At 45.6% G+C, this 26398-nt stretch overlaps 1 protein-coding gene across 1 annotated transcript in view; it reads left to right on the forward strand.

Moving 5' to 3' along the window:
• LOC134910889 (vomeronasal type-2 receptor 1-like) overlaps nucleotides 1-26398 on the forward strand; it is a 194946-nt gene that overhangs the window by 13769 nt on the left and 154779 nt on the right. Inside the window, exons 3-4 of the mRNA XM_063919277.1 lie at nucleotides 8553-8567; nucleotides 25631-25765. Coding sequence (XP_063775347.1) covers nucleotides 8553-8567; nucleotides 25631-25765 — 150 coding nt within the window. The remainder of the gene's footprint in view (nucleotides 1-8552; nucleotides 8568-25630; nucleotides 25766-26398) is intronic.

Consider the following 26398-nt stretch of genomic DNA (forward strand, 5'->3'; position numbering starts at 1 on the left):
CAAGGCCTCAGTTATCCGCTTTGCAGTAGGATGACTGCTGTGATATTTCATCTTCCTCGCAAAGGACTGTTGAACAGTCAATTGCTTACTGGAAGTAGTACAAGTGGGCTTACGACTTCCCCTCTGGGATGACCATCGACTCCCAGCGGCAACAACAGCAGCGCCAGCAGCAGTAGGCGTTACACGCAAGGATGCATCGGAGGAATCCCAGGCAGGAGAGGACTCGTCAGAATTGCCAGTGACATGGCCTGCAGGACTATTGGCATTCCTGGGGAAGGAGGAAATTGACACTGAGGGAGTTGGTGGGGTGGTTTGCGTGAGCTTGGTTACAAGAGGAAGGGATTTACTGGTCAGTGGACTGCTTCCGCTGTCACCCAAAGTTTTTGAACTTGTCACTGACTTATTATGAATGCGCTGCAGGTGACGTATAAGGGAGGATGTTCCGAGGTGGTTAACGTCCTTACCCCTACTTATTACAGCTTGACAAAGGGAACACACGGCTTGACACCTGTTGTCCGCATTTCTGGTGAAATACCTCCACACCGAAGAGCTGATTTTTTTGGTATTTTCACCTGGCATGTCAACGGCCATATTCCTCCCACGGACAACAGGTGTCTCCCCGGGTGCCTGACTTAAACAAACCACCTCACCATCAGAATCCTCCTGGTCAATTTCCTCCCCAGCGCCAGCAACACCCATATCCTCCTCATCCTGGTGTACTTCAACACTGACATCTTCAATCTGACTATCAGGAACTGGACTGCGGGTGCTCCTTCCAGCACTTGCAGGGGGCGTGCAAATGGTGGAAGGCGCATGCTCTTCACGTCCAGTGTTGGGAAGGTCAGGCATCGCAACCGACACAATTGGACTCTCCTTGTGGATTTGGGATTTCAAAGAACGCACAGTTCTTTGCGGTGCTTTTGCCAGCTTGAGTCTTTTCAGTTTTCTAGCGAGAGGCTGAGTGCTTCCATCCTCATGTGAAGCTGAACCACTAGCCATGAACATAGGCCAGGGCCTCAGCCGTTCCTTGCCACTCCGTGTGGTAAATGGCATATTGGCAAGTTTACGCTTCTCCTCCGACAATTTTATTTTAGGTTTTGGAGTCCTTTTTTTTCTGATATTTGGTGTTTTGGATTTGACATGCTCTGTACTATGACATTGGGCATCGGCCTTGGCAGACGACGTTGCTGGCATTTCATCGTCTCGGCCATGACTAGTGGCAGCAGCTTCAGCACGAGGTGGAAGTGGATCTTGATCTTTCCCTAATTTTGGAACCTCAACATTTTTGTTCTCCATATTTTAATAGGCACAACTAAAAGGCACCTCAGGTAAACAATGGAGATGGATACTAGTATACAATTATGGACTGCCTGCCGACTGCAGACACAGAGGTAGCCACAGCCGTGAACTACCGTACTGTACTGTGTCTGCAGCTAATATAGACTGGTTGATAAAGAGAAGATGTCTATGTAACTATGTATGTATAAAGAAGAATGAAAAAAATCCACGGTTAGGTGGTATTACAATTATGGACGGACTGCCTGCCGAGTGCAGAGACACAGAGGTAGCCACAGCCGTGAACTACCGTACTGTGTCTTCTGCGACTGGATGATAAATGATATAAAAAATATATATATATCACTACTGCCGCCGGACAGGTATATATTATATATTATATAATGACGGACCTGCTGGACACTGTCTGTCAGCAGAATGAGTTTTATTTTTATAGAATAAAAAAAAAAAAAACACACAAGTGAAGTCACACGACGAGTGTTTAACTTTTTCAGGCAATCACAATATAAGTATACTACTAACTATACTGGTGGTCAGTGTGGTCAGGTCACTGGTCAGTCACACTGGCAGTGGCACTCCTGCAGCAAAAGTGTGCACTGTTTAATTTTAATATAATATGTACTCCTGGCTCCTGCTATAACCTATAACTGGCACTGCAGTAGTGCTCCCCAGTCTCCCCCACAATTATAAGCTGTGTGAGCTGAGCAGTCAGACAGATATATAATATATATAGATGATGCAGCACACTGGCCTGAGCCTGAGCAGTGCACACAGATATGGTATGTGACTGACTGAGTCACTGTGTGTATCGCTTTTTTCAGGCAGAGAACGGATATATTAAATAAACTGCACTGTGTGTCTGGTGGTCACTCACTATATAATATATTATGTACTCCTGGCTCCTGCTATAACCTATAACTGGCACTGCAGTAGTGCTCCCCAGTCTCCCCCACAATTATAAGCTGTGTGAGCTGAGCAGTCAGACAGATATATATATAATATTATATATAGATAATAGATGATGCAGCACACTGGCCTGAGCCTGAGCAGTGCACACAGATATGGTATGTGACTGACTGAGTCACTGTGTGTATCGCTTTTTTCAGGCAGAGAACGGATATATTAAATAAACTGCACTGTGTGTCTGGTGGTCACTCACTATATAATATATTATGTACTCCTGGCTCCTGCTATAACCTATAACTGGCACTGCAGTAGTGCTCCCCAGTCTCCCCCACAATTATAAGCTGTGTGAGCTGAGCAGTCAGACAGATATATATAATATTATATATAGATAATAGATGATGCAGCACACTGGCCTGAGCCTGAGCAGTGCACACAGATATGGTATGTGACTGACTGAGTCACTGTGTGTATCGCTTTTTTCAGGCAGAGAACGGATATATTAAATAAACTGCACTGTGTGTCTGGTGGTCACTCACTATATAATATATTATGTACTCCTGGCTCCTGCTATAACCTATAACTGGCACTGCAGTAGTGCTCCCCAGTCTCCCCCACAATTATAAGCTGTGTGAGCTGAGCAGTCAGACAGATATATATAATATTATATATAGATAATAGATGATGCAGCACACTGGCCTGAGCAGTGCACACAGATATGGTATGTGACTGAGTCACTGTGTGCTGTGTATCGCTTTTTTCAGGCAGAGAACGGATTATAAAGTAAACTGCACTGTCCTCACTAGTAAACTCTCTCCACTCAGTCTCTACACTTCTACAGTAACAGTACTCCTCCTAGTCAGCTCCAGTAAATCTCTCTCAGTCTCTTATAATCTAAATGGAGAGGACGCCAGCCACGTCCTCTCCCTATCAATCTCAATGCACGTGTGAAAATGGCGGCGACGCGCAGCTCCTTATATAGAATCCGAGTCTCGCGATAGAATCCGAGCCTCGCGAGAATCCGACAGCGTCATGATGACGTTCGGGCGCGCTCGGGTTAACCGAGCAAGGCGGGAAGATCCGAGTCGCTCGGACCCGTGAAAAAAAACATGAAGTTCTGGCGGGTTCGGATTCAGAGAAACCGAACCCGCTCATCTCTAGTATTCACCCCCTTTGCTATGAAGCCCCTCAAAAGTTCTGGTGCAACCAATTAACTTCAGAAGTCACATAATTAGTGAAATGAAGTCCACCTGTGTGCAATCTAAGTGTCACATGATCTGTCAGTATAAACGCACCTTTTCTGAAAGGTCCCAGAGGCATCACACCATGAAGACCAAGGAGCTCTCCAAACAAGTAAGGGTCAAACTTGTTGAGAAGTACAAGTCAGGGTTGGGTTATAAAAAAATATATATATCTTTGATGATCTCCCGGAGCACCATCAAATCTATCATCTTCAAATGGAAAGAACATGGTACCACAACAAACCTGCCAAGAGTGGGCCGGCCACCAAAACTCACAGACCGGGAAAGGAGGGCAATCAGAGAGGGTATCCGTTCACATGGTCGACCATGTTATGGTCGACAGTCATTAGGTCGACCACTATTGGTCGACATTGACATGGACACATGGTCGACACATGAAAATGGTCGACACATGAAAAGGTCGACATGAGTTTTTAAAAAAAAATGGGGGGGGACTTTTCCATACTTTACGATCCACGTGGACTACGATTGGAACGGTAATCTGTGCCGAGCGAAGCGGTAGCGGAGCGAAGGCACCATGCCTGAAGCATGGCGAGCGAAGCGGTGCACTAATTGGGGTTCCCAGTCACTTTACGCAAAAAGCGACACCCAAAAAAGTTAAAAAACTCATGTCGACCTTTTCATGTGTCGACCATTTTCACGTGTCGACCATGTGTCCATGTCGACCATGTCAATGTCAACCAATAGTGGTCGACCTAATGACTGTCGACCATAACATGGTCGACCATTCATACCGGAACCCTCAGAAAGGCAGCACAGAGACCAAAGGTAACCCTGAAGGAGCTGCAGAGTTCCACAGCAGAGACTGGTGTATCTGCGCATGTGACCACAATAAGCCATACACTCCATAGAGCTGGGATTTATGGAAGAGTGGCCAGAAAAAAACCTTTACTTAGTGTTAAAAATAAGAAGGCGTGTTTTGAGTTTGCCAAAAGGCATGTGGACGACTCCCCAAACGTATGGAGGAAGGTGCTCTGGTCAGATGAGACTAAAATGTAACTTTTCAGCCACCAAGGAAAACGCTATGTCTGGCGCAAACCCAACACATCCAATCACCCCATGAACACCATCCCCACAGTGAAACATGGTGGTGGCAGCATCATGCTGTGGGGATATTTTTCAGCAGCAGGGACTGGGAAACTGTTTTGAGTCGAGGGAAAGATGGATGGTGCTAAATACAGGGATATTCTAGAGCAAAACCTGTTTCAGTCTGTCTGTGATTTGAGACTGGGACTGAGGTTCACCTTCCAGCAGGACAATGACCTGAAGCATACTGCTAAAGAAACACTCGAGTGGTTTAAGGGGAAACATTTAAATGTGTTGGAATGGCCTAGTCAAAGCCCAGATCCCAATCCAATTGAGAATCTGTGGTCAGACTTGAAGATTACTCTTCACAAGCGGAAACCATCCAACATGAAGGAGCTGGAGCAGTTTTGCCTTGAGGAATGGGCAAAAATCCCAGTGGCAAGATGTGGCAAGCTCATAGAGACTTATCCAAAGCGACTTGCAGCTGTAATTGCTGCAGAAGGTGGCTCTACAAAGTACTGACTTTAGAGGGGGGGGGGGGGGGGGTGAATAGTTATGAACGCTGACGTTTTCTGTTATTTTGTCCTATTTGTTGTTTGCTTCACAATAAAAAAAAAAACATGTTCAAAGTTGTAGGCATGTTCTGTGAATAAAATGATTGCAAACTTTCAAACAATCCATTTTAATTCCAGGTTGTGAGGCAACAAAACATGAAAAATGCAAAAGGGGGGTGAATACTTTAGCAAGGCACTGTATCTTTGGGCAGTTTCACCCATTTCTCTTTGCAGCACTTCTCAAGCTCCATCAGGTTGGATGGGAAGCGTCGGTGCACAGCCATTTTCAGATCTCTCCAGAGATGTTCAATTGGATTCAAGTCTGGGCTCTGGCTGGGCTGCTCAAGGATATTCACAGAGTTGTCCTGAAGCCACTCTCTTGATATCTTGGCTGTGTGCTTAAGGTCATTGTCCTGCTGAAAGATGAACCGTCGCCCCAGTCTGAGGTCAAGAGAGCTCTGGAGCAGGTTTTCATCCAGGATATGTCTGTTTATTGCTGCATTCATCTTTCCCTCTATCCTGACTATTCTCCCAGTTCCTGCCGCTGAAAATCATCCCCACGGCATGATGCTGCCACCACTATGCTTCACTGTAGGGATGGTATTGGCCTGGTGATGAGCGGTGCCTGGTTTTCTCCAAACATGACGCATGGCATTCACGCCAAAGAGGTCAATCTTTGTCTCATCAGACCAAAAAATTTTGTTTCTCATGATCTGAGAATCCTTCAGGTGCATGTTGGCAAACTCCAGGTGGGCTGCCATGTGCCTTTTATGAAGTAGTGGCTTCCGTCTGGCCACTCTACCATACAGACCAGATTGGTGGATTGCTGCAGAGATGGTTGTCCTTCTGGAAGGTTCTCCTCTCTACACAGAGTAATGCTGTAGCTCTGACAGAGTGACCATCGGGTTCTTGGTCACCTCCCTGTCTAGGGCCCTTCTTCCCCGATCGCTCAGTTTATATGGCCGGCCAGCTCTAGGAAGAGTCCTGGTGGTTGCGAACTTCTTCCATTTATGGATGATGGAGGCCACTGTGCTTATTGGGACCTTCAAAGCAGCAGATATTTTTTCTGTACCCTTCCCCAGATTTGTACCTCGACACAATCCTGTCTTGAAGGTCTACAGACAATTCCTTTAACTTCATGCTTGTTTTGTGCTCAGACATGCACTGTCAAGTGTGGGACCTTACATAGAGAGGTATGTGCCTTTCCAAATCATGTCTAATCAACTGAATTTCTCTTACGTCCTAGAGGATGCTGGGGACTCCAAAAGGACCATGGGGTATAGACTGATCCGCAGGAGTTTGGGCACATTATAAAGACTTAAACTGGGTGTGAACTGGCTCCCCCCTCTATGCCCCTCCCCCAGACTTCAGTTAGACTTTGTGCCCAGGAGTGAATGGACACACACTAGGGGAGCTCTACTGAGTTTTTCTGAAAGACTTTATGTTAGGTTTTTTATTTTCAGGGAGACCTGCTGGCTACAGGCTCCCTGCAGCGTGGGAGTGAGGGGAGAGAAGCAGGACCTACTTCTTCTTAGTTTAAGGGCTCTGCTTCTCGGCTACTGGACACCATTAGCTCCAGAGGGTTCGATCACTTGGTTCGCCTAGCTGCTTGTTCCCAGAGCCGCGCCGTCATCCCTCTCACAGAAGCCAGAAGAAAGAAGCTGGGTGAGTATTAGAAGAGAAGAAGACTTCAGTGACAGCAGAAGACTTCAGTAACGGAGGTAACAGGCAGTGGTCGCGCTGCGCTCCGTGCTCCCACACACCAACGCACTCACAGGGTGCAGGGCGCTGGGGGGGGGGGGCGGGGGCGCCCTGGGCAGCAAGTTACTGAGGCTCTTTTTTAGGCTGGCTTACGTTGTTCGGTGCCTGGGCACTGTGTCCGCTACCCCCGCCAGCCTATCGCAGGGGTCCTGCTGCGCGCCATTGCTCCCACACACCAACGGCTGGTATCGGGTGCAGGGCGCGGGGGGGGGGGGGGGGGCGCCCTGGGCAGTATGTTTTACAGTATGTTTTACTTCCAGAGCACATATACAGTGGGTAGCCACTGTATATGGTCCCCTGCCTGCATATACGGGTTATAATATAACGGGCTACCGCGTGCCGATAAGGGGCGGAGCTTAGCCCTCACAGCTAGATACAGCGCCATTTTTCCTCAATGTCCCCGCCAAAACAGTGTACAGCACAAACAAGGGGGGGGACATACTGTTAGTGTTATGTAGGAATGTATAACACTATTTGGTTTGGAAATGGGCATGTACTCATGGTTGTGTATAATACACTTGTGTCGACATGTGTGAATGTTCTGTCACAAACGCCTCTGGGGTTCATTGTCGGCATCGCCGACGCCTGTTTGGTGCTTGTTACTGTAGATACTGAGTCAACAGATCGGTTGTGTTATACTTGTTCATAGTGAACACAGTATGGGAGACACAGTAGTCTGTGGGTGACCCTGTTGGCACCAACTGTTATTACCGGGTGTTAATTGACTTGCTGCAACTAACTTATACCTGTGTATATATATATATATATATATATATATATATATATATATATATATATATATGGGTATTTATATGATTCGCTTCCATGAGCCTGTAGCTCGAGCACTGACATGGTTATATCTGTGGGGGAATGTTGTTAAAATTATATATGTATAATTCCCTCGGACCCCTTGGGGTCGCAAGAATGTTATTTTGCCTGGTTACTGCTCCCTGCTGTCAACGATTACTAGGTTTTCTGTCGACTATACTGCTTCCTGGTAGATCCACAACTGCGCTATTCAGTACATGGTCATACACATTCAGAACACATTAATGTCATTTGGGTCCCGAAGGTTCCGGACAATCCGCTTATATGTATGTTATATGTATATATAGGTAGGATATGTGTGTATATGTGTATTACATCATGTGTATTCATCTTATGATTTATAATGAATGCTGCAGTAATTGTATTCTTTCTTATGTGCTGGTCGCTCTGTTGATAAAGCTCTAGGTCGACCGTGACGAGTGGGTCTCCCGTCCTCTCAAGGAGTCCAAATGTTTATTATTTTCCCGCGGCGGATAGAATACTGTGAAAGTCAACTCCTGGTCGACACGGGGTCCTGTCACAAGGGATCGGCTACAGGAAGCTAAGTGATATTTTATTTCTATTATTTGGTCTTATTGGCATTACATGCACATGAGGGGGTATATTCGGAAGGACATCCGATAAAATTATCCTGCAGAGATAGGGGATTTTCCTTATGTTGGGTCTTCTCTATACATCGCGGCAGGCTGCAGTGCGTATACAGGAGGTGACTGGGGAAATGCTGAGGCTGACTCCGAGAGATACTGGAGTTGTTTCCCTGGGGCGGTGTGCCGCTGTTTGGGGATGCCTTAGTTCAGTCAATCTCGGCGGATACTGCTGGTAAATCTAACTTAGTGAGTTAGATTCCCTCACAACGGTTGGTGACGCATTCCTTTGTGGGATGCAGTCCCTTTAACTAGTTCCTTTTTCCTTTTCTGTGCAGATGGAAGGTGAAAAGGTAAGTGTTCTGCAGCCTTGTTAGGTTCGCAGAAGCGGATGTCGTTTTCTGTTTCTCACACATCCACCACATGGTGCTGAGTCTACCTGCCTGGACCCCACTCCGGTGGGGACTCGTCTGCTACCTTTCAGTTAATCCGGGAATAGACCAGGACCCGTGAGTTAGTTATAGAATCCAGAGGGGGACTGTCTGGAGTTACAGATGTTTCCCCTCACTGATTTTCTGATAGATCTTACCGTTTCCCCTCTGGAAGGGGAGGTAATACGCGACGCCACACCAGAGGTGCGTCAGGTTCAGGGCCTTGTCCTCCTGCTCCGGTTATAAAAAAAAGAAAAGAAAAAAGGTTAACATGCATTGTTCTACGCATTCAGATTACCTGGAGGGATAGCCAGGATGGTCTTTGCCATTTCACTGGGGTGATGGTAGTATGATGGTTTTATTTCAATAGTAAGAGCCATTATTATTATGTACTGAGATGTTCTCCTGATTGAGGCGAGGTCAAGAAACAAGTGGTGCAAATCGTTGGTTTTTTTTTCTCTCTGACTGTTCTTCAACACAGGGAAGGGCTGTTGTTCCCAACGACGCAGATGTCGGAGGTGGTATCAGGGTAGATACTAAACGGTTGAGGTTCTGTGTTTTCCTGTGGAAAGAGGTCTGAGGATCCTGAGTCGGATCAGATTTGCAGTGCCAATCCATTTATATGTTCCGTTGATAAAGAAGTTGGGTGCGGCCTAAGAGGCCTTTTCGGTGAGCAGGTCGATTGCCAGAGTGGTTTTCACGGGACCTGTTGGGAATGTGGTCCGGGTCTCACCGGCACATGCACCTGAATATAATTCTAATGGCCAGGATATCGCTCCTGTGGTGTCTGCTCAGTTCTCACCTCCTAGAGGGACGAAGGTTCGGGATCCAGGATTAGATCCTGGTGTCCATGTATGCAGATCTCCGAGGCTGAGGAGCAGTCCTTGCATGGGAAGTATTTCCAGAGGAAAAGGTCAAGCTGCTAAGCTTGTCTACACTGAGCTTTCTTGAAGTAAGCTATTTTCGACGAACATATTCCTCGTGATCTGCCCGTATTAATTCTGTCGGAGGGCTTGACAGCAGTGGCGTAAGTAAGCCGCTAGGGCGGAACAAGGAACAAAGCGACAATGGCAGAAGCTGAAATAGTTTTCCGCTGGGTGGAAAGACTGGTAAACGTTATATTAGCAATCTTCGTTCCGGACGTAAACGACTGAGAAATAGTTTTCCTCTGCAAGACGCGCTCTCCATCCGGGAGAAATACTGTCTTCATCGAGAAGTTTTACAGATGTGACAAGTCTTTGAGGAGTGCCTCAATTGGGCATGTTGGCGTCTCGCCTCAACGAGAGACCTCAGGAATATGGTTCCAGGTCAAGGGACTCTCAAGCTATAGCAGTGGACGCCCTCGTGACACCTTGGGTGTTTTCAGTCGGCCTATGTGCCCCCTCCATTTTAACTCTGCTGAAGGTGATAAACGTAAGAAGAACAGAGGTTCTGGCGATCCTCATTGTTCCGGTATAGCCAAGGAGGGCTTGGTATCCAGTTCTTCAAAATGTATTCATAGAAGATCCCTGGCCTCTTCCTCTACGGGAGGAACTGTTACAGCAAGATCCGGGCGTGTTTCAGGACTTACCGCGGCTGCGTTTGATGGTGTGGCGGTTGAACGCCATATCCTAGTCCGATCGGATATTCCAAGGGAGGTCATTTCCACACTTCTTCAGGCTAAAAATGAAGTAACGGCGAAGCCTTAACACCATATTTGGCGTAAATATGTGTCTTGGTGTAAATCTAAGAAGCTTCCTACGGCGGAGTTTCAGCTGAGTCGTTCTTCTCCATTCTGTGCAAGCAAGTGTGGATGCGGGCCTACAGTTAGGCTCCGTTTCAGGGCAGTTTTGGCCTTGTAAATTTTCTTTAAAAAAAAAAAAGTGTTGGCCACCTTTCTGGAAGTTCAGACTTTCGTGAAAGGAGTACTGCACATCCAACCTCCATTTGTGTCTCACTGATTGGGACCTTTATTACAGGTTGTGTTAAAATTTCTCTCTTGGAGAGTGGTCATGCTTTTGCTTTTTGGGTGACCGCAAGGCGGTTGTCTGAAGTAGCGGCTTTGTTTCACAAGAGCCCCTGTTTGATCTTCCAAGTGGATAGAATTGAGAACTCGGATAGTAGTTTTGCCGAAAAGGGTTTGCAGGGTTTATCAAAATCCTGCCTAGTTTGATGCCTGTGGTAATTTCAGCATTGGCTGATTCAATGTCTCTCGATGTAGTCAGGGCTTTGAAGATTTATGTCGCCAATTGGGCTCAGTTTGGGGTAACAAAGGCTCTGTTTGTCCGGTATGCTCTCAGCGTGCTTGGGGCGCCTGCGTTTCTGCAGTTCGTTACACGCTGGATCTGTGATATGATTCGGTGTGCTGGTTCTACGGCTGGATTGCCGTTACCGGAGTTGGGGGAGACCCATTCTACTAGGAAGATGGACTCTTCTTGGGCGGATGTATGAGGTGTCTCGGCGGGTTTACTTTGCAGAGCGGCTAATTGGTCGGGTATCAAACACCTGTGCTAAGCTCTACAAGTTTGATACCCTGGATGATGGGGACCTCATGTTTGCTCAATCGGTGCTGCAGAGTCGTCTGCACTCTCCCGCCCGTTCTGGAGCTTTGGTATAGACCCCATGGTCCTTTTGGAGTCCCCAGCATCCTCTAGGACGTAAGAGAAAATAGGATTTTAGTACCTACCGAAAAATCCTTTTCTCCTAGTCCGTAGAGGATGCTGGGCGCCCGTCCCAGTGCATACTGTCTGCAGTTATTGATTTTGGTTGCACTTTGTGGTGTTTCTTCTCTGTCAGGCTTTCGCTGACGTGCTTCATGCTATGGCATGTGGTTTCTTATTATTGGTTGGGTTGACACACAGGTTGTGTTACATATTCTCTCAGCATATGGCTGTATGGTTTTCATACCGTGGGCTGGTATTCTGTTAAAGTCTTGCGGTATGTTCGTGGTGTGAGCTGGTATGACACTCACGGTGTTTAAATTATAAATTATTTCCTCGAAATGTCCGTCTCTCCTGGGCACAGTTTTCTAACTGAAATCTGGGGGAGGGGCATAGAGGGAGGAGCCAGTTCACACCCAGTTTAAGTCTTTATAGTGTGCCCAAGCTCCTGCGGATCTGTCTATACCCCATGGTCCTTTTGGAGTCCCCAGCATCCTCTACGGACTAGGAGAAAAGGATTTACCGGTAGGTACTAAAATCATATTTTAACATAGATGGACTCCAATTAAGCTGTAGGAACATCTCATGGATGATCAGTAGAATCAGGATGCACTTGAGCTCAATTATGAGCTTCATGGCAAAGGCTGTGAATATTTATGTACATGTGATTTCTTACTTTTTTTATTTGTAATAAATTTGCAAAAAAAACAAAACTTTTCACTTCATTATGGGGTATTGTGTGTAGAATTTTGAGTGGAAAAATGAATTTATTCCATTTTGGAGGCTGTAACATAACAAAATGTGGAAAAAGTGAAGCGCTGTGAATACTTTCTGGATGCACTCTACAGGTGTCATCCAATACTAGGGTTTTTCAGCTAATAGTTAGGAATTTCATGGGGGTTGTTCATCGCTCATTGCGTGCACACTGGATGATATATACCTTATCATTAATGACAAAATTGACCTGCATGTACAGATGATAGAAGACCTCTCTAGCGACCTGCGGGAGTGCGCATCGTTAGCAAAATAGTGCGTACACATGCCAGTTTTACAAGCGATATCACTCTGAAAGGTCAAAATGAGCAATATCATTTAAAATATCGCCTAATGTGTACCATGCTTAAGACCCCCCCACATCCGGGTTCATGAATTAGACAATGACAATATCCTAGCTGTCACTGAGCATGTAGACTACTTAGCATATTGTTTACTGGAAAATACTAAATGTAAGATATAAAACATAAAAAGTGATCAGGGACAAACCTTATGCCATGTTGATAAATCACGGTGACCGGGCTAATGGATACTTTATGGGACCTCCCCACTCTAACAGCCAACCTCTATAGGGAGAACAGTGAAAATTACCCAGGTTACACTCAAGCAGCACCTTCAGCAGAAGGTGCAAAGCTTCCCCGTAGCACAACTCACAGTAGCATGGGCCCATTTCTAGTTTGAAACAGAAGCCTCTCTCCATGTTCTTATCACTGGTAAATCCACTGCATTAAGGATGCAACTTTCGGGAGATCATGCATGGGCAGGGAAATATCCCTGCACGTTACAAAATTTGTCAGTGTTGGGTACATTGAATTGCATCTGGAGATGCTAGAGTTAACCTGTAGACTGAATGATTTGCTCAAGAGGGTGAGTGTAAAATATTTTGTCCCAAACTGCAAGGATGTACATTGGAACACTATAGTGAAGTGGCTGCAGTGGACTGTGCAAACTATGAGAAAGTAACTTACAGGCAGAAGCTTTATGACTTACCCAAAGACAGCCATATCACCCATGAAGATCTTTACTAACCAACTGCTGCAATTTATGGTGATGTGGGTGGGTGGATGGATGGATTTCTTCCTTAGACACAGATAGCAGTTTCACTGTTTGCTCCAGCGATGAAGATTTGAGGCTTCTGCATTGGAAGCAATTATTCAGTTTGAGGGACCAATATGAAGCAGTTCAGTCACACTGACAGAAGTTAAGGTCTGACAGCTAGCCCCAAAGAACTGCACAAACAATAGAAAACCCATATACCTTTCCATCACCACACAATCAAGTAACCATGCACCTCGGAGTTTCTTGCAAGCCAATGCTATGCCTGTCCCTGGGAGCTGTCCGTAGCATATGATGGTCAGAGAGATGGTCACATGGTGAAAGTATGTTTTGACTGGGAGTTGGTAAATATGTCAGTGACATGGCAGTCATGGATGGCCTCTCAGATATGACCCTTGGCCAAGTAGATTTGACATTATTAACACCTTGACTCAAGCTGCTAGGCTACAATCTTCAGGAACTACTATAGCATCAATGAGCTCAGAGGAATAGACGTATGTTGCCAGACCTTCATAACTATTCAACAAGCTTTCTAACTTTGGAGAGACCATATCCCCAGCAATCCAGTGGCTATTGTTTCCAGCCAACCTGATTCAGGTGTGTAGGATGCCAGCTGCAGTGATGAGCAATGACATCCAACATCACCTCCCTATGCCTGACCCTATTCTAAATGTTCCTAGTAGCCCGAACCTAGAACCCCCACCCCCACCCCACCCCTCTGGTGTACTGCCCTTTTAGAAAATGGGAGCTGTATGAGGGAGCTAATGGAAGTTCCCCTCTCTGACCGTTCTCTGGAAAGCATAAGGTACCAAACTGACTAGTATTACAGGGTAGACAAGAAGGTTGAAGGGGATATTCCTGTCAGGCAACAAGTACAAATTTTAGTCCCACTGAGCTTTTGCATGTAACTACTATCCCTATGGTTGGACACCAGCATATTGACTAAACCATGTGACCTAGAGCTCTTTCTGGTCCAGAATTTCAGATCACACCCAGAACTTAAGTTCTCAGACACACATCAAAGGCTCTCTGATGTCTCAATGCTTGTACTCCCATTTGTTGACGAGAGTTGTGGAGCCTTTTCAGTGAGAGTCTATAAACATAATATGCTTTATGCTTGTGCCCATTTCATTGCAGTGGATTATGCTACATGCTATCCTGAGTTGTGGCTTTTTCCATGAGCACTCACTTTCTCAAATATAGCAGATGCTGACTGTTCAATTGATGTATTGGCGAATTGCTCCAATGTCTGAGCAAACCAGCAACTCCATATTACCCCAAGCGTCACTAGATTAATGGTGTGTACTAGTAGTACAACAGCAAGTAGATCTTCAGATATTTGTGACTTCAGAGGGTGGAGACAGCAATGTACAGCGAGAAACTATAGATTCCTCACCCTTCAAATTACAGTAAGTACAGTTTTGGAAAGGGCAGCTGGTCACCGATGTTTATGTGGTGGAGTAAGTGATAAGGCCCAGAGATTGATTAGAGAATCTCATGAGGTTTATGCAAGTTAATCTAGCAGGAATACAGAACAAGTAGGTAACGTGCTATGACTAGGGCACATGTGCTAGAGATTTTGTAGTTGGGAAGAAGGTGCTTCTTTTTATAATTACACACGAGAACAAGCCTTAAATGGTGAATATAGGCCAATGTTATATTCACACCAGAAGTGAAAGAGATTTAATACATGGAGGGATTGCCACTGTAGTTTGGTGTTATCCAGGCTTCACACAGTCCATGGGCATCCACTGTTGTATTGGTCCCCAAGTAGCAGTGCCGTAACTAGACATTTTAGCGCTGTGTGCAAGAAACAGCATCGGCGCCCCCAACCCACACACATATACAAAACAGGTGCCAAAAGTATAGAGGCATGGCTTCATGGAGAAGTGGCATGGCCACAAAATAATACCAATTCATATTATTCTGTACAGAAGTCTCCATTATTCAAATTATGCCGCACAGTAGCGCCACTTACACACATTACTCCAGGTAGACCCTTTATCACACATTAGGCAGCAGAGTTCCCCTGTTTGCACATTAGACAGCAGAGTCCCCCTTTTTACACGTGTGTGTGTGTGTTTGTGTTACAGCCCTGCCTTAAACATTATGCAACACATTTTGCCCCTCACACTTCTGCCACACATGCCTATGCCCCTTACATATCCAGCCACACATTACGCACTTACACTTTATGCCACACATTACGCACTTACACTTTATGCCACACATGCTCTTACACATTCTCTTTCTCCCCCCCCCCCCCCCCCCCCCCCCCATATCCTAGCCAGCAAGGAGCAATACTTTAGCTCTCCAGCCCCCAAGCCTAGCAGTGGCTGAGCTCTCTCACCCGGTGGAAGTGGCTCTCCCCCCGCAGCAGCGGCTATGCTAGCAGCAGCGACTCCCTCCCGGCGGCAGCAGCTCTTTCCCAGCGGCAGCAGTTCTCTTCTGGTGGCAGCGGCACTCTCCTGGCAGCAGCGGCTCTCCCTGGGCACAAGCGGATAACACGGAGGCAGTGGCTCTTTTGCGGCGGCTTCAGGAGTATGATCGCTCCTGCTTCCCCATGGTCTCATGTCGCCTGCACAGTACACAGGGGCGAAGATAGGGAGCGGGCCGCGGGGGAATATGTGCTCTAACTATGTGTGCGCTGTGGGCAATTCCCCTTCTGCACACACCTAGTTACGGCGCTGAGGTATAATATATACTTGCTATAGTATGTGTCTGGTATAGTATATGCTTGGTATAGTATATGCCTGGTATAGTATATGTATGGTATAGTATATGTGTCTGGCATGGTATATGTCTGGTGTGTGTGTATATATATATATATATATATATATATATATATATATATATATAATGCTACTCTTCTGATAACTGTTGTTAATCATTCTCTAATACCAGGTGACCATCTATTATCATTGTTATCCAGTCTAAATAGTAGTAATAGTAAAGTAACACTGAGATAACGACTATAGAGGTCTGCGACCATATGAGCTGACCATCTACAGTCGACCAGGTAGTGAGATGTCCCCCAGGACTGGAGGTCAGCTCTCTCTCCTCCATCCATGTATACCAGCTGCACAGACTGACATTCCCCTGCTCAGTAAGAGATACAGTAAGTTATTATTCCTGCTCATGTACTGACAACAATGACAAACTTCTAAAGGAGTGGGTACCCTGCGTTACACTGACTGCGACAGGTGGTACTGCTCTGCAGGAGAGACAGGTCCTTTCTGGCTCTCCCCCCTGACGGAAGCTGCTCACCTGGAGGCAACGGCTCTCCCCCCCGGTGGCAGCGGCTCTCCCCCCGGCGGAAGCGGCTCACCTGGAGGCAACGGCTCTCCCCCCCCCGGTGGCAGCGACTCTCCCCCCGGCGGAAGCGTCTCTTACCTGGCGGCAGCAGCACTCTCCTGGCAGCATCGGCTCTCCCTGGGCAGAAGCGGATAACCCAGACGGAGGCAGCGGCTCTTTGGCGGCGGCGGCACTGGCTTCAGGAGTATAATCGCTCCTGCTTCCCCATGGTCTCATGTCTCCTGCACAGTACACAGGAGCCAAGAGGTGGCGCGGGCCGCGGGAGCGCAGGGGGAATATGCGCTCTAACTAGGTGTGCGCTGTGGGCAATGCCCCTTCTGCACACACCTAGTTACGGCGCTGCCAAGTAGGATGCATCTTTACATAGATTATGTCTTAAAGAATGATTTTTACTGTGCCTGACTCCTGTTCCCTGCCCTGTTTTGATGAATTGGTCTTAGAAAAGTACATTCCAATCTATATGCGTAAGATACTCTCAGGTGTCACTTTCAACCACAGAGACTCAAGAATAGATAATGCTCATCAGTCTGTGCAAGTTTAAGGTTATGCCATTTGAGGTGAAGAACATGACAACCAACTTACAGCAATTAGTAAGTGATCTGCTGGAAGCTCCGAAATAGACTGAACACCCATTTGTGGTATGCCATTCCAATCGTTAAAAGATGCCCTGTTTCGTGCTCCTATACTGATGATACCAATTTAAAATGAGTATTTTATTGTACAGACTGATGTGTCATAGTAGTGTTCCTCAGCCAGGAACGCCTGATTATCAGGAGTGTCCTTAGGCCTTTTGCAGAAAAAAAATAGCTGAAGTGGATTGCCCTAAAAAGCACCATCATTACAAACCACCTCACCTCCAAATACCCCCTACCAACTGCTGCCATGAAAGCCCCCCTCATTATATACCAAGCCCCCCTCATTACATACCAACCTCTTACCCACTGCTGCCCTATAAACCTCCATCATTATATATCACCCCATTTCTGGAACCCTATGGTGCCAGAAATGGGGTGGATTTGTCCCTCATCCTTGCAGCTTATTGTTCCTTCTGTGTGTGCCTATGGTTACGTTATGCGGCAGCTCCTCTTACAATGACGTCAATGCTGCCCTATCAAACGCATCCTTCATTCAGACCGATCATGTGGACCAGGTCACTCATGGGTATCTGATTCTGAGCCTTCGAGTTAAGGTTCACTTGCTGACGGCTGCTCACAACTAGTTTATAAAGTTAGTGGTTCTTGGTTGGGTTGCTGATGGCGGGCAGAAAGTTTTAGCCATGTGTATCCGTGGTACATGACGGACATGAGTTCAGGGGTCCCAATGGGGATCTCCCCCCAGTCTTACCCTGTACACATGTGCATGTGCATGAAGCATAAATTAAATATTGATTACCACATATACAGTATAGGTACTGGTATAGGTACTTATATGTATGTGAATATTATCTGATATTTTAGCAATTACATTGTTTCAAAATTCCTATGCACAGAGCTCTAATTCTTTATAATCTATAGATTTATTGAATATTTGTCTCAGCGCTGCCTTTTCCTTTAGTAATTGTGAACAGATGCAGAGACACATAAACAATTGTCACAGCCTTATCCATTGTTGGTGCCTAAGCATGGGTACAAATACATACTGAGGATGATGATGATGACGAAGACCAGCAGCCTCTGATTGCACAATTACCTCTGAAGCTAATAGGTATCATTTGTTTACCCATAAATCATATGATGCAGTGCCGCATATTCTGCATGTTGAATCCTGTGCTTTAAATTTGGACACAAGTGTATTTAAACTCCGCATTAGCCACTTAATGGTATAAATAGAAGCTATCATCTGTCTCAGTCCTGTGATAGAGATACAATGCAGTATCTGGCATTACTATCGAAACTACCCATATATTAGAGGTACTGGGAGCAGAGTCACTGATGGCCATTTGTGAGAGTGTTACACATGTGTTCCAGTCCTGTTATAGAGATACAATGCAGTGTCAGACACCAATATCCATTCTGGAAGGAAGATACCCAGATTTTAGCAGATGCCCTGGGAGCAGAGTTACTGATGTCCATCGGTGAGTGAGAGTGTTACACATCTCTCTCAGTCCTGTGACAGAGAGACAGTGCTGGATTAAACTAAACGTACCCGCCCGAACTTCAGGATCCGAATCCGGCTTGGATAGAGGTGCTCTAGCTTTCTATTCAGGAGTGCTTTGTGCGTCCAAGGGTGCTCTGTCCATCAACGGGCTCTGCCCCAGTGTAAAATGAAAATAATAAGCTAAAAATATAATTATACATTTTTGTGTGCTGTACACCAGTGTACTATACAATTATTTCCCTAAGTACTGTGACACTGCCAGTCAGACTGCAGTGTAATATTCTTTCTCATGCACGTATTGTGAGAGCAAAATTGCGAAAGCACGCCCAAACGGAAAAACTGCAACACTAATTTAATTTAACAAAAAGAAGGTGGCCTTGTGAAATGTGCAAATATCGCGAAAACCATCCTAATAATTGCAATTTTTGCGTACATATTACAAATGTACGCAATTTTTGCGTACATATTTCTGATATTGCATTTTTTGCTAACAACAGTGTTTTTCCCTTAAAAATTGCACAACCTACTTTCCTGCACCCAAATTAAAGAAACTACTCAACAATTGTCAATAAATTCAATCATCACTTAATTGGTGAAAATGATCTTGTGGTAGTTTAGCAATTATTATCTTAAAGACACCATAGTGTTTTTCTTCAAACATTGACTAATGCCCATAACTGTGTTCAAATATATTCAACTAGAGAGAGTGTGAATTCTAGCCTCTAAACGCTACACAGCAGCAATTATTGGTTTATGTTTTAACAAACACACTTTTTTTGGAGTCAAAATATTTTAATTCGGAAACAACAGTAACATTTTTATAAAAAATAAAAAAATTAGTGTTTTTTTTTTATTGTGAAGTCGTCAAACATTACATATTATTGTTTCTTTGCTTTTATTGACCTACTTTACTTTAAGGAATTACCGTATATACTCGAGTATAAGTCGACCCGAATATAAGCCGAGGCACCTAATTTTACCACAAAAACCTTGGAAAACTTATTGACTCGAGTATAAGCCTAGGGTGGGAAATGCACCTCTAGCCGTACACAGCACTCATACTGCTAGATATGCCCCCATAGTGTATGCCCCCACAGTGCCAGATATGCCCTCATACTGCCAGATATGCCCCCTCAGTGCCACATATGCCCCCCCCAAGTGCCAAATATGCTCCCCCAGTGCCAGGTATAACTTACCTTCCGCCGCTCCCACGCTGTCTTGCGAAGGAGGAATATGGAGGGCACAGCGCGCGCCTCTCCTGTGTCCCTCCTGCATCTCCGGCGGGTCTATTAAATTAAGTACCCGTTTGTGAGCTCTGATTGGCTCACGAACCGGCACTTCATTTAACAGACCCGCCGCGGCCGCCGGTTATTTTACATTTGCTTCTATCAAATAGTGTGGTTGTCAAACCTCGATTGTTAGTAAGTGTAAACACAAATCGGTTAGTAACATATATTTTCACAATCAACATATGTTACAGAGTTAAACAATACGTTACATCAGGGATGGGGAACCTTTGGCCTTCCAGCTGTTGTTGAACCACACATCCCAGAATGCCCTGCAACAGTTTAAGCATGTCCGAATAGCAAAACTGCACCAGGGCATGCTGGTATGTGTAGTTCACCAACAGTTGGAGGGCCAAAGGTTCCCCATCACTGCCTTACATGTTTCTAAGTTCCAATACAGCTGAATGAAGTGATATGTGGTCTGAGATGTGAGCTTCTTCAGCTGGGTGTAATGAAGCAATGACTGCAGCATACATGCAGTCTACAACTGAGGTCAGCTTGTGCAATTTTTAAGGTACACCTGTAGTCACTCAGAAACTGCAGATCAGAAATGTGCAATCTGTTGTAAAAATTGCGAATGCACCGCCCACCAACCATCAGCATACACCCGCAACACGCCCCTGATCGTAGTTTTTGCGAGTCCAGACCTTTAGTACGCCCCCCTACACGCCTACTTTACATTTTGCGAAGTCTCAGAAGTTGTTTTTTTTATCTTAGTTTTTGCTTTTTAAGTTGCAGAATTTGCGGTTTTACGCTTTTTTTGCTAATTTTTCTGATTTGCGGTCCTTGCTGAATTAGGCCCAATGTACACACTGATGGAGGAGGAATCAGATGACAATGACGACATCCTGCCTATGTGGAGCCAGGAGAACATAGAGATCATTGCCAGCAATGTCCGCTGCCCATTGGCAGCTTGTTTTGTGAAATGATGTTGATGAAATGATGTGTTTGTTAAACTGGGCATGTCCTGATTAATATATACAACATAAGGGTGACTGGATGGCCACAAGGACAATTCCTCTTTTTTCTTTGCATTATCGCTGTTTGGAGCATTGCTGACTTTTTTTTTTCTTTTTTTTGCGTAGCCAACAAACATTTTTATAGTTTATTAAACTGCCATCCTGTTTGCCACTGCTGTGCCATTCTGTTTCCTTGATGTGCCATGCTGAAAGTTGATCTGCCTCATGTTTATGCCACCCTGACGGGAATTCTTCTACCTGTGCCGGGCGTAGAGGTGCATGTCATCTCTCTCAGCTCCTTGTATTAGTCCCCGTCAGCTCCTTCAGTGTACTGTTTACAGCCTCTGCTGACTCTGCAGCCATTACTTCCTCCTTGTGGTCCCACAACGCTGGAGTTTCCCTCCAAGCCCAGTACTGGGCGCAGCCATGACCGTCCAGGTCAGCTAGCAGGTCTGGATCCAATCCAGAGCCACTCTGCCATCAGCTGATTGCCATGGCCAATCACCATCCAGCCAGAGGTATAAAGCCAGTCTCCCAGCACTGTGGAATGGGCAGTGCTTTGTTGTCATACTCTGTATGCAGTCTGCAAACCTGCTCCTGGTTATTCTGGATTCCAGTGCTAAGCTCAATTCCATAGCACTGCCTGGCTCCAACCGCTATCCTGAATAGCTGCACCGATGCTATCATCGGTCCTCCCTGTTGTTCCCAGGAAACTGTATTGCTGTGCATCTCCACTCATCGGTCAATCCCAGTGTCCTGCTGTGCATCTCTGCTCATCGGTCAATCCCAGTGTCCTGCTCTGCTCTTCGGTCAATCCCGGTGTCCTGCTCTGCTCATCAGTCAATTCCGGTGTCCAGCTCTGCTCATTGGTCAATCCTGGTGTCGTGCTCTGCTCATCAGTCAATCCCGGTGTCCTGCTGTGCATTTCTACTCATGAGTCAATCCCAGTGTCCTGCTGTGCATCTCTGCTCATCGGTCAAATCCGGTGTCCTGCTGTGCATCTCTGCTCATCGGTCAATCCCAGTGTCCTGCTCTGCTCTTCGGTCAATCCCGGTGTCCAGCTCTGCTCATCGGTCAATCCTGGTGTCGTGCTCTGCTCACAGTAGCGGATCTTGCCACAGGCAAGCAGAACTTTTGCCCGGGGCGCCGCCTTCCAGAGGGCGCCGCACCAGGGCAAGATCCGCTGCTGCTGTGCTCCCTGCTGCCTGCTGCCCCCCGCTGCCGCTGGCCGCTGTGAAGGGAAACTAGAGTTTTCCCTTCGTGGAGAGAACCTTTGCTGTGCGGTGCGTCTAGTTTCCCTTCGTGGAGAGAACCTTTGCTGTGCGGTGCGTGATTGACGTCATCGCGCACCGCCATTAAAGGACCTCTCCACGAAGGGCTTCACAGCGGCCAGCGGCAACGGGGGGCACATTTCAGTCTGTACAGGGGGCGTAAATGACCACGCCCTCTGCACGAAGCCACGCCCCCCATTGCCGCCCGGGGCGCGCAAAGCCGCAGAACCGGCCCTGTCTGCTCATCAGTCAATCCCGGTGTCCTGCTGTGCATTTCTACTCATGGGTCAATCCCGGTGTCCTGCTGAGCATCTCTACTCATAGGTCGATTCCGGTGTCCTGCTGTGCACCTCTGTTTATCGGTCAATCCCGGTGTTTTGCTGTGCATCTCTGCTCATCGGTTATTCCAAGAGTCCTGCTGTGCATCTTTGCTCATCGGTCATCCTGGTGTCCTGCTCTACTCATTGGTCATCCTGGTGTCCTGCTCTGCAAAGCTGGCCTGTATTATCCCAGCTCATTGCCGAAGCTCTACGCAAGGTACATCCATGTAATGGAGTAGCTGGCCTGCATTCTCCCAGCACTCTTTACAGCGCCGACTATCTAGAGCATCTAGCAGCTGGCCTGCATTCTCCCATCTCGCTGCCATCCAAGCCAGGTACTCCAGAGCTTATGATTGGCTGGCCTGCATTCTTCCAGCACTCTCTATAGCGCTGACTATCCAGAGCATCTAGTAGCTGGCCCGCATTCTCCCAGATACCTGCTGTTATTACTGACATATTTTCTGTTGCCAATATTATGTTTATACCTGTTGAACCTTACATTGTGCATGAATAAATCTTATATCAAACCTGCTACGTTCTGCGCTGGTACTTCAAGTCAGGGCCCGTACTTCAGTTCAGTCCGGGTCCACAACCAAACTTACCCATGACAGTCATCCAGCTTCCTCGGTGCAGCCTTTTGGACTAAACTGGATGAAAACAATATTGTGAGGTGGTCAAAATTGAATGGAAATGACTGAAAATTAATGTTATTGAGGATAATAATACTGTAGGAAGAAACATAGCCCAAATTATGTGATTTTAGCTGTTTATTATTATTTTCTTTTTCTTAAATACAGATCCAAAACCAAAACACGCAAAGGGTGGTTTTGCCAAAAGCAAATCCAAATCCAAAACACAAAGGAGATACAGACCCGAAACTAAAACATGGGTGTTAGAGCATACCCCTAGAGTAAACTCTGTGGAAGCCCCTAGGCCAGTGATTTTCAACCTTTTTTAACTCGCGGCACGCCGAACAATATTTTAAAATTGCCAAGGCACACCATCAGTTCCCCACGAGGAAAAAAAACCACACACATTGGCCCTCACAGTAAAAAAAAGAATCCACACATACATTGGCCTAAACAGAAAAAACAATCACATTGCTCCCCGCATAAATCATGTTGCTCCGTACATAAATCCTTTTGCTCCCCACACAAATAAATCACATTGCTCCCCACATAAATGATTCACATTGTTCCCCCTCATAAATCCTATTGCTCCCCAGGAGAAATAAAATAACAAATATTAGCCCCTACCTGTCAGCTGTCCTCCTCCCTGTCCCTCAGTGGTGGGGGATGTTCATAGTGGAGTGCTGTGAATACTGTGCAGCAGTTGGTCGGGCAAGTGTGTATGAGGGTGAGCATGGAAAGTTGTGGATGTGGGCCGGAACTGAAAGATGAGTATGCAGGCTTGTTGAGACGCGGTGGCCATGACCTATGATGTCACACCGCCGCGTGTTCAAGGCATAGGTCACAGGCAGTGCACGACTGATTCTATAAGAAGAGCCTGGGCCACAGTTTGCTCTGAAGGTGCAGGCAGTGACTCTGACTCAGCGGCACACCTTGCAACTGGTCGCGGCACACTAGTGTGCCACGGCACACTGGTTGAAAAAGCCTGCCCTAGGCAGTTGAAATCTCAGGCCCTCCTTACAAACTATCTCCTAATACTTTTTTAATTTCACCAACCAACAGTCTACGATCTGGAAACTAAAGTGATTCTGATGTCTGTGGTTTATGTACTTTAAGGGGTCTATTCAACTGGTGTCGGAATTTCCGACAAGTCGGAAAAATGGCACTTTTGGACTTTTTTAGGTCGAATTTGGATTCAACCTATTTAACTCCAGTGCCGTATTTCCGACTTATCGGAAAACATGTGGATTGGCAGATTGGCCGTGTATCCACGTGTTTTGTTGAATTTGGGGGTGTTTCCGACAGTTTTTGGCCCGTTTTCGACAATGCCAATTCGACTTGAAAATAGCTGAATCGGCAATGTCAAAAACGGACCAAAATCCTGTCGGAAAACGCCCGCAATTGAATAGGTGGTGTAGGATTCGAGACGTATTTCCGACTTGTGGGAAATTCCGACTCTAATTAAAAAAAACCCTAAGTTATTAATGGTTTTATTACATAAATACAGTATTTACTTTATCAATTCTTTAATGTAAAGTTTTTGTTTCTTTGACTTGATTCATTTTTTCTATCTTTTGCAAACAATTTAAGAAAGCTTTATTGTAATTTTCTTTCAAGATCAAATCAGTATTATTTTGATCCTTTGTCGCAGGGCCCCTAAAAGGTGCGGGCCCCATAGTCCGTCGCCTACTCTGCCTATTTGGTAATCTGGCACTGGATAGAGATACAATGCAGTGTCTGGCTCCACTATCCATTCTGCAAAGAAGCTATTCACATAACAGCAGACGTCCTGGGAGTGGAGTCACTGAGGGCCATTGGTTTTGGCTTCTACTTAAATTTGTCCACCCTCAATATAAGTAGTTTGGAAAACTAGAATTTCTGTATGACAATGGATGAAGTGGATTTATCAGCATAGGAGCTACTGTACTTGCAGTGTGGATCCAACTGCCAAATACAACAACTTTAAAATCGATTCTAAAGGATTCTCCATCACTAGCTCTTATAAGAGGCTCATGTCCATAACGTATACTGAGATGGAAGGTTCATTTTCCCTCTATCAACTTCCCATTTTTGGACCTGTTTTTTTTAATAAATCATCCCAATACTATGAAAGCTGATATTTGTACCATATACTCTGTATAACCCATCTATTGTGTTAGTAATATATAAAAAAATTATTTATAAAAACAGGTTTAACTTTAAAGACATTTTCGGTTAGTTGTAATTTTATTACAGTAGTGTAACAGTTTTTATGTTACTGGAATCATATGTCGTATAACAATGGTCTTATAAATGTACATGCACACACATCACACTAATACATCCTGTGCATAGTGTTTGTGACTCTATAACAGTGTGCCGATCTCTGTTCCTTCTGTCTAATGTGGCGAGCAAATCTCTCCGGTAGGAAGATCGCACATGTCGCACATAATCAGAACTGACAGGAAAATTCATGTCATTTTCTGCACCTGTATCTGAACATCCCACAGGGTTCTTGAACAATTAAACCTGAACAGTGTCCTGGAGGGTATAAATGTGGGCTAGGTGTACAACGTCTCGCACAACGTGAAGATAAATTACATTTTACACTTTACATTATTCCATGTATGCGTTTGTGACATAACTTGTCTCTCCTGTAGACTAGACATGAGCTTAATCCCAGGAATATGTAAATCTGGAGATTTGGTGATTGGAGGTGTGTTCCCTATTCGACGTTCTAGCAGTTATAATACTATGTTCAACTCAAATCCAGCTTCGCAAACATGTGATAATAGGTAGGTGCGCAAATATCATTGGCCATCTGTTTATACTTATATCTATTTCATGTCTACATCTCATGTCTGTACAGCTAATGTTTATCTACTATCTCCAACATATCACACTCTTATCAGTTTATGTTTTATCTAAAACTATTTCAAAGGCGTAAATATTTGTGATGTTGTACTACACTAAGAGATGTGCTCTATGAGCGACGTCGCCTAGTGTTTCCCCCTCCCGGGCCGGGCAGTCGGCGGCAGTGCATACACACTGAGCGACATGACGACCATATTGCTCAGTGATGTCACGCTGCGGCCGGGCCATGCAGGCAGCTCTTGGATGACAGTCCAAACTGAGCTGCATGAATGGCTAACAGTGAGGGACGTTAACGACAAGCGAGGCCGTGCATCGCTTGACGGCGGCGGCATACACAGTTGCCGAGAGAGTAAACGATGTCGCTCAGGATGGGTGAAAATGAGCAACATTGTTTACTTTCTTGGCAAGTGTGCATGCACCTTAACAATTTGGTCATGCTCAACTTTTTTTTATTTGTGGTGGAAATATAAAAAAAACTATTCCAACTTTTAACAAATCCAAATTATTTTACATTTAAATTTCAAATCCTCAAGTTTGATTTTTTTTGGGGTTTC

Source organism: Pseudophryne corroboree, chromosome 4 (assembly GCF_028390025.1).
Source record: "Pseudophryne corroboree isolate aPseCor3 chromosome 4, aPseCor3.hap2, whole genome shotgun sequence".
Classification (NCBI taxonomy): domain Eukaryota; kingdom Metazoa; phylum Chordata; class Amphibia; order Anura; family Myobatrachidae; genus Pseudophryne; species Pseudophryne corroboree.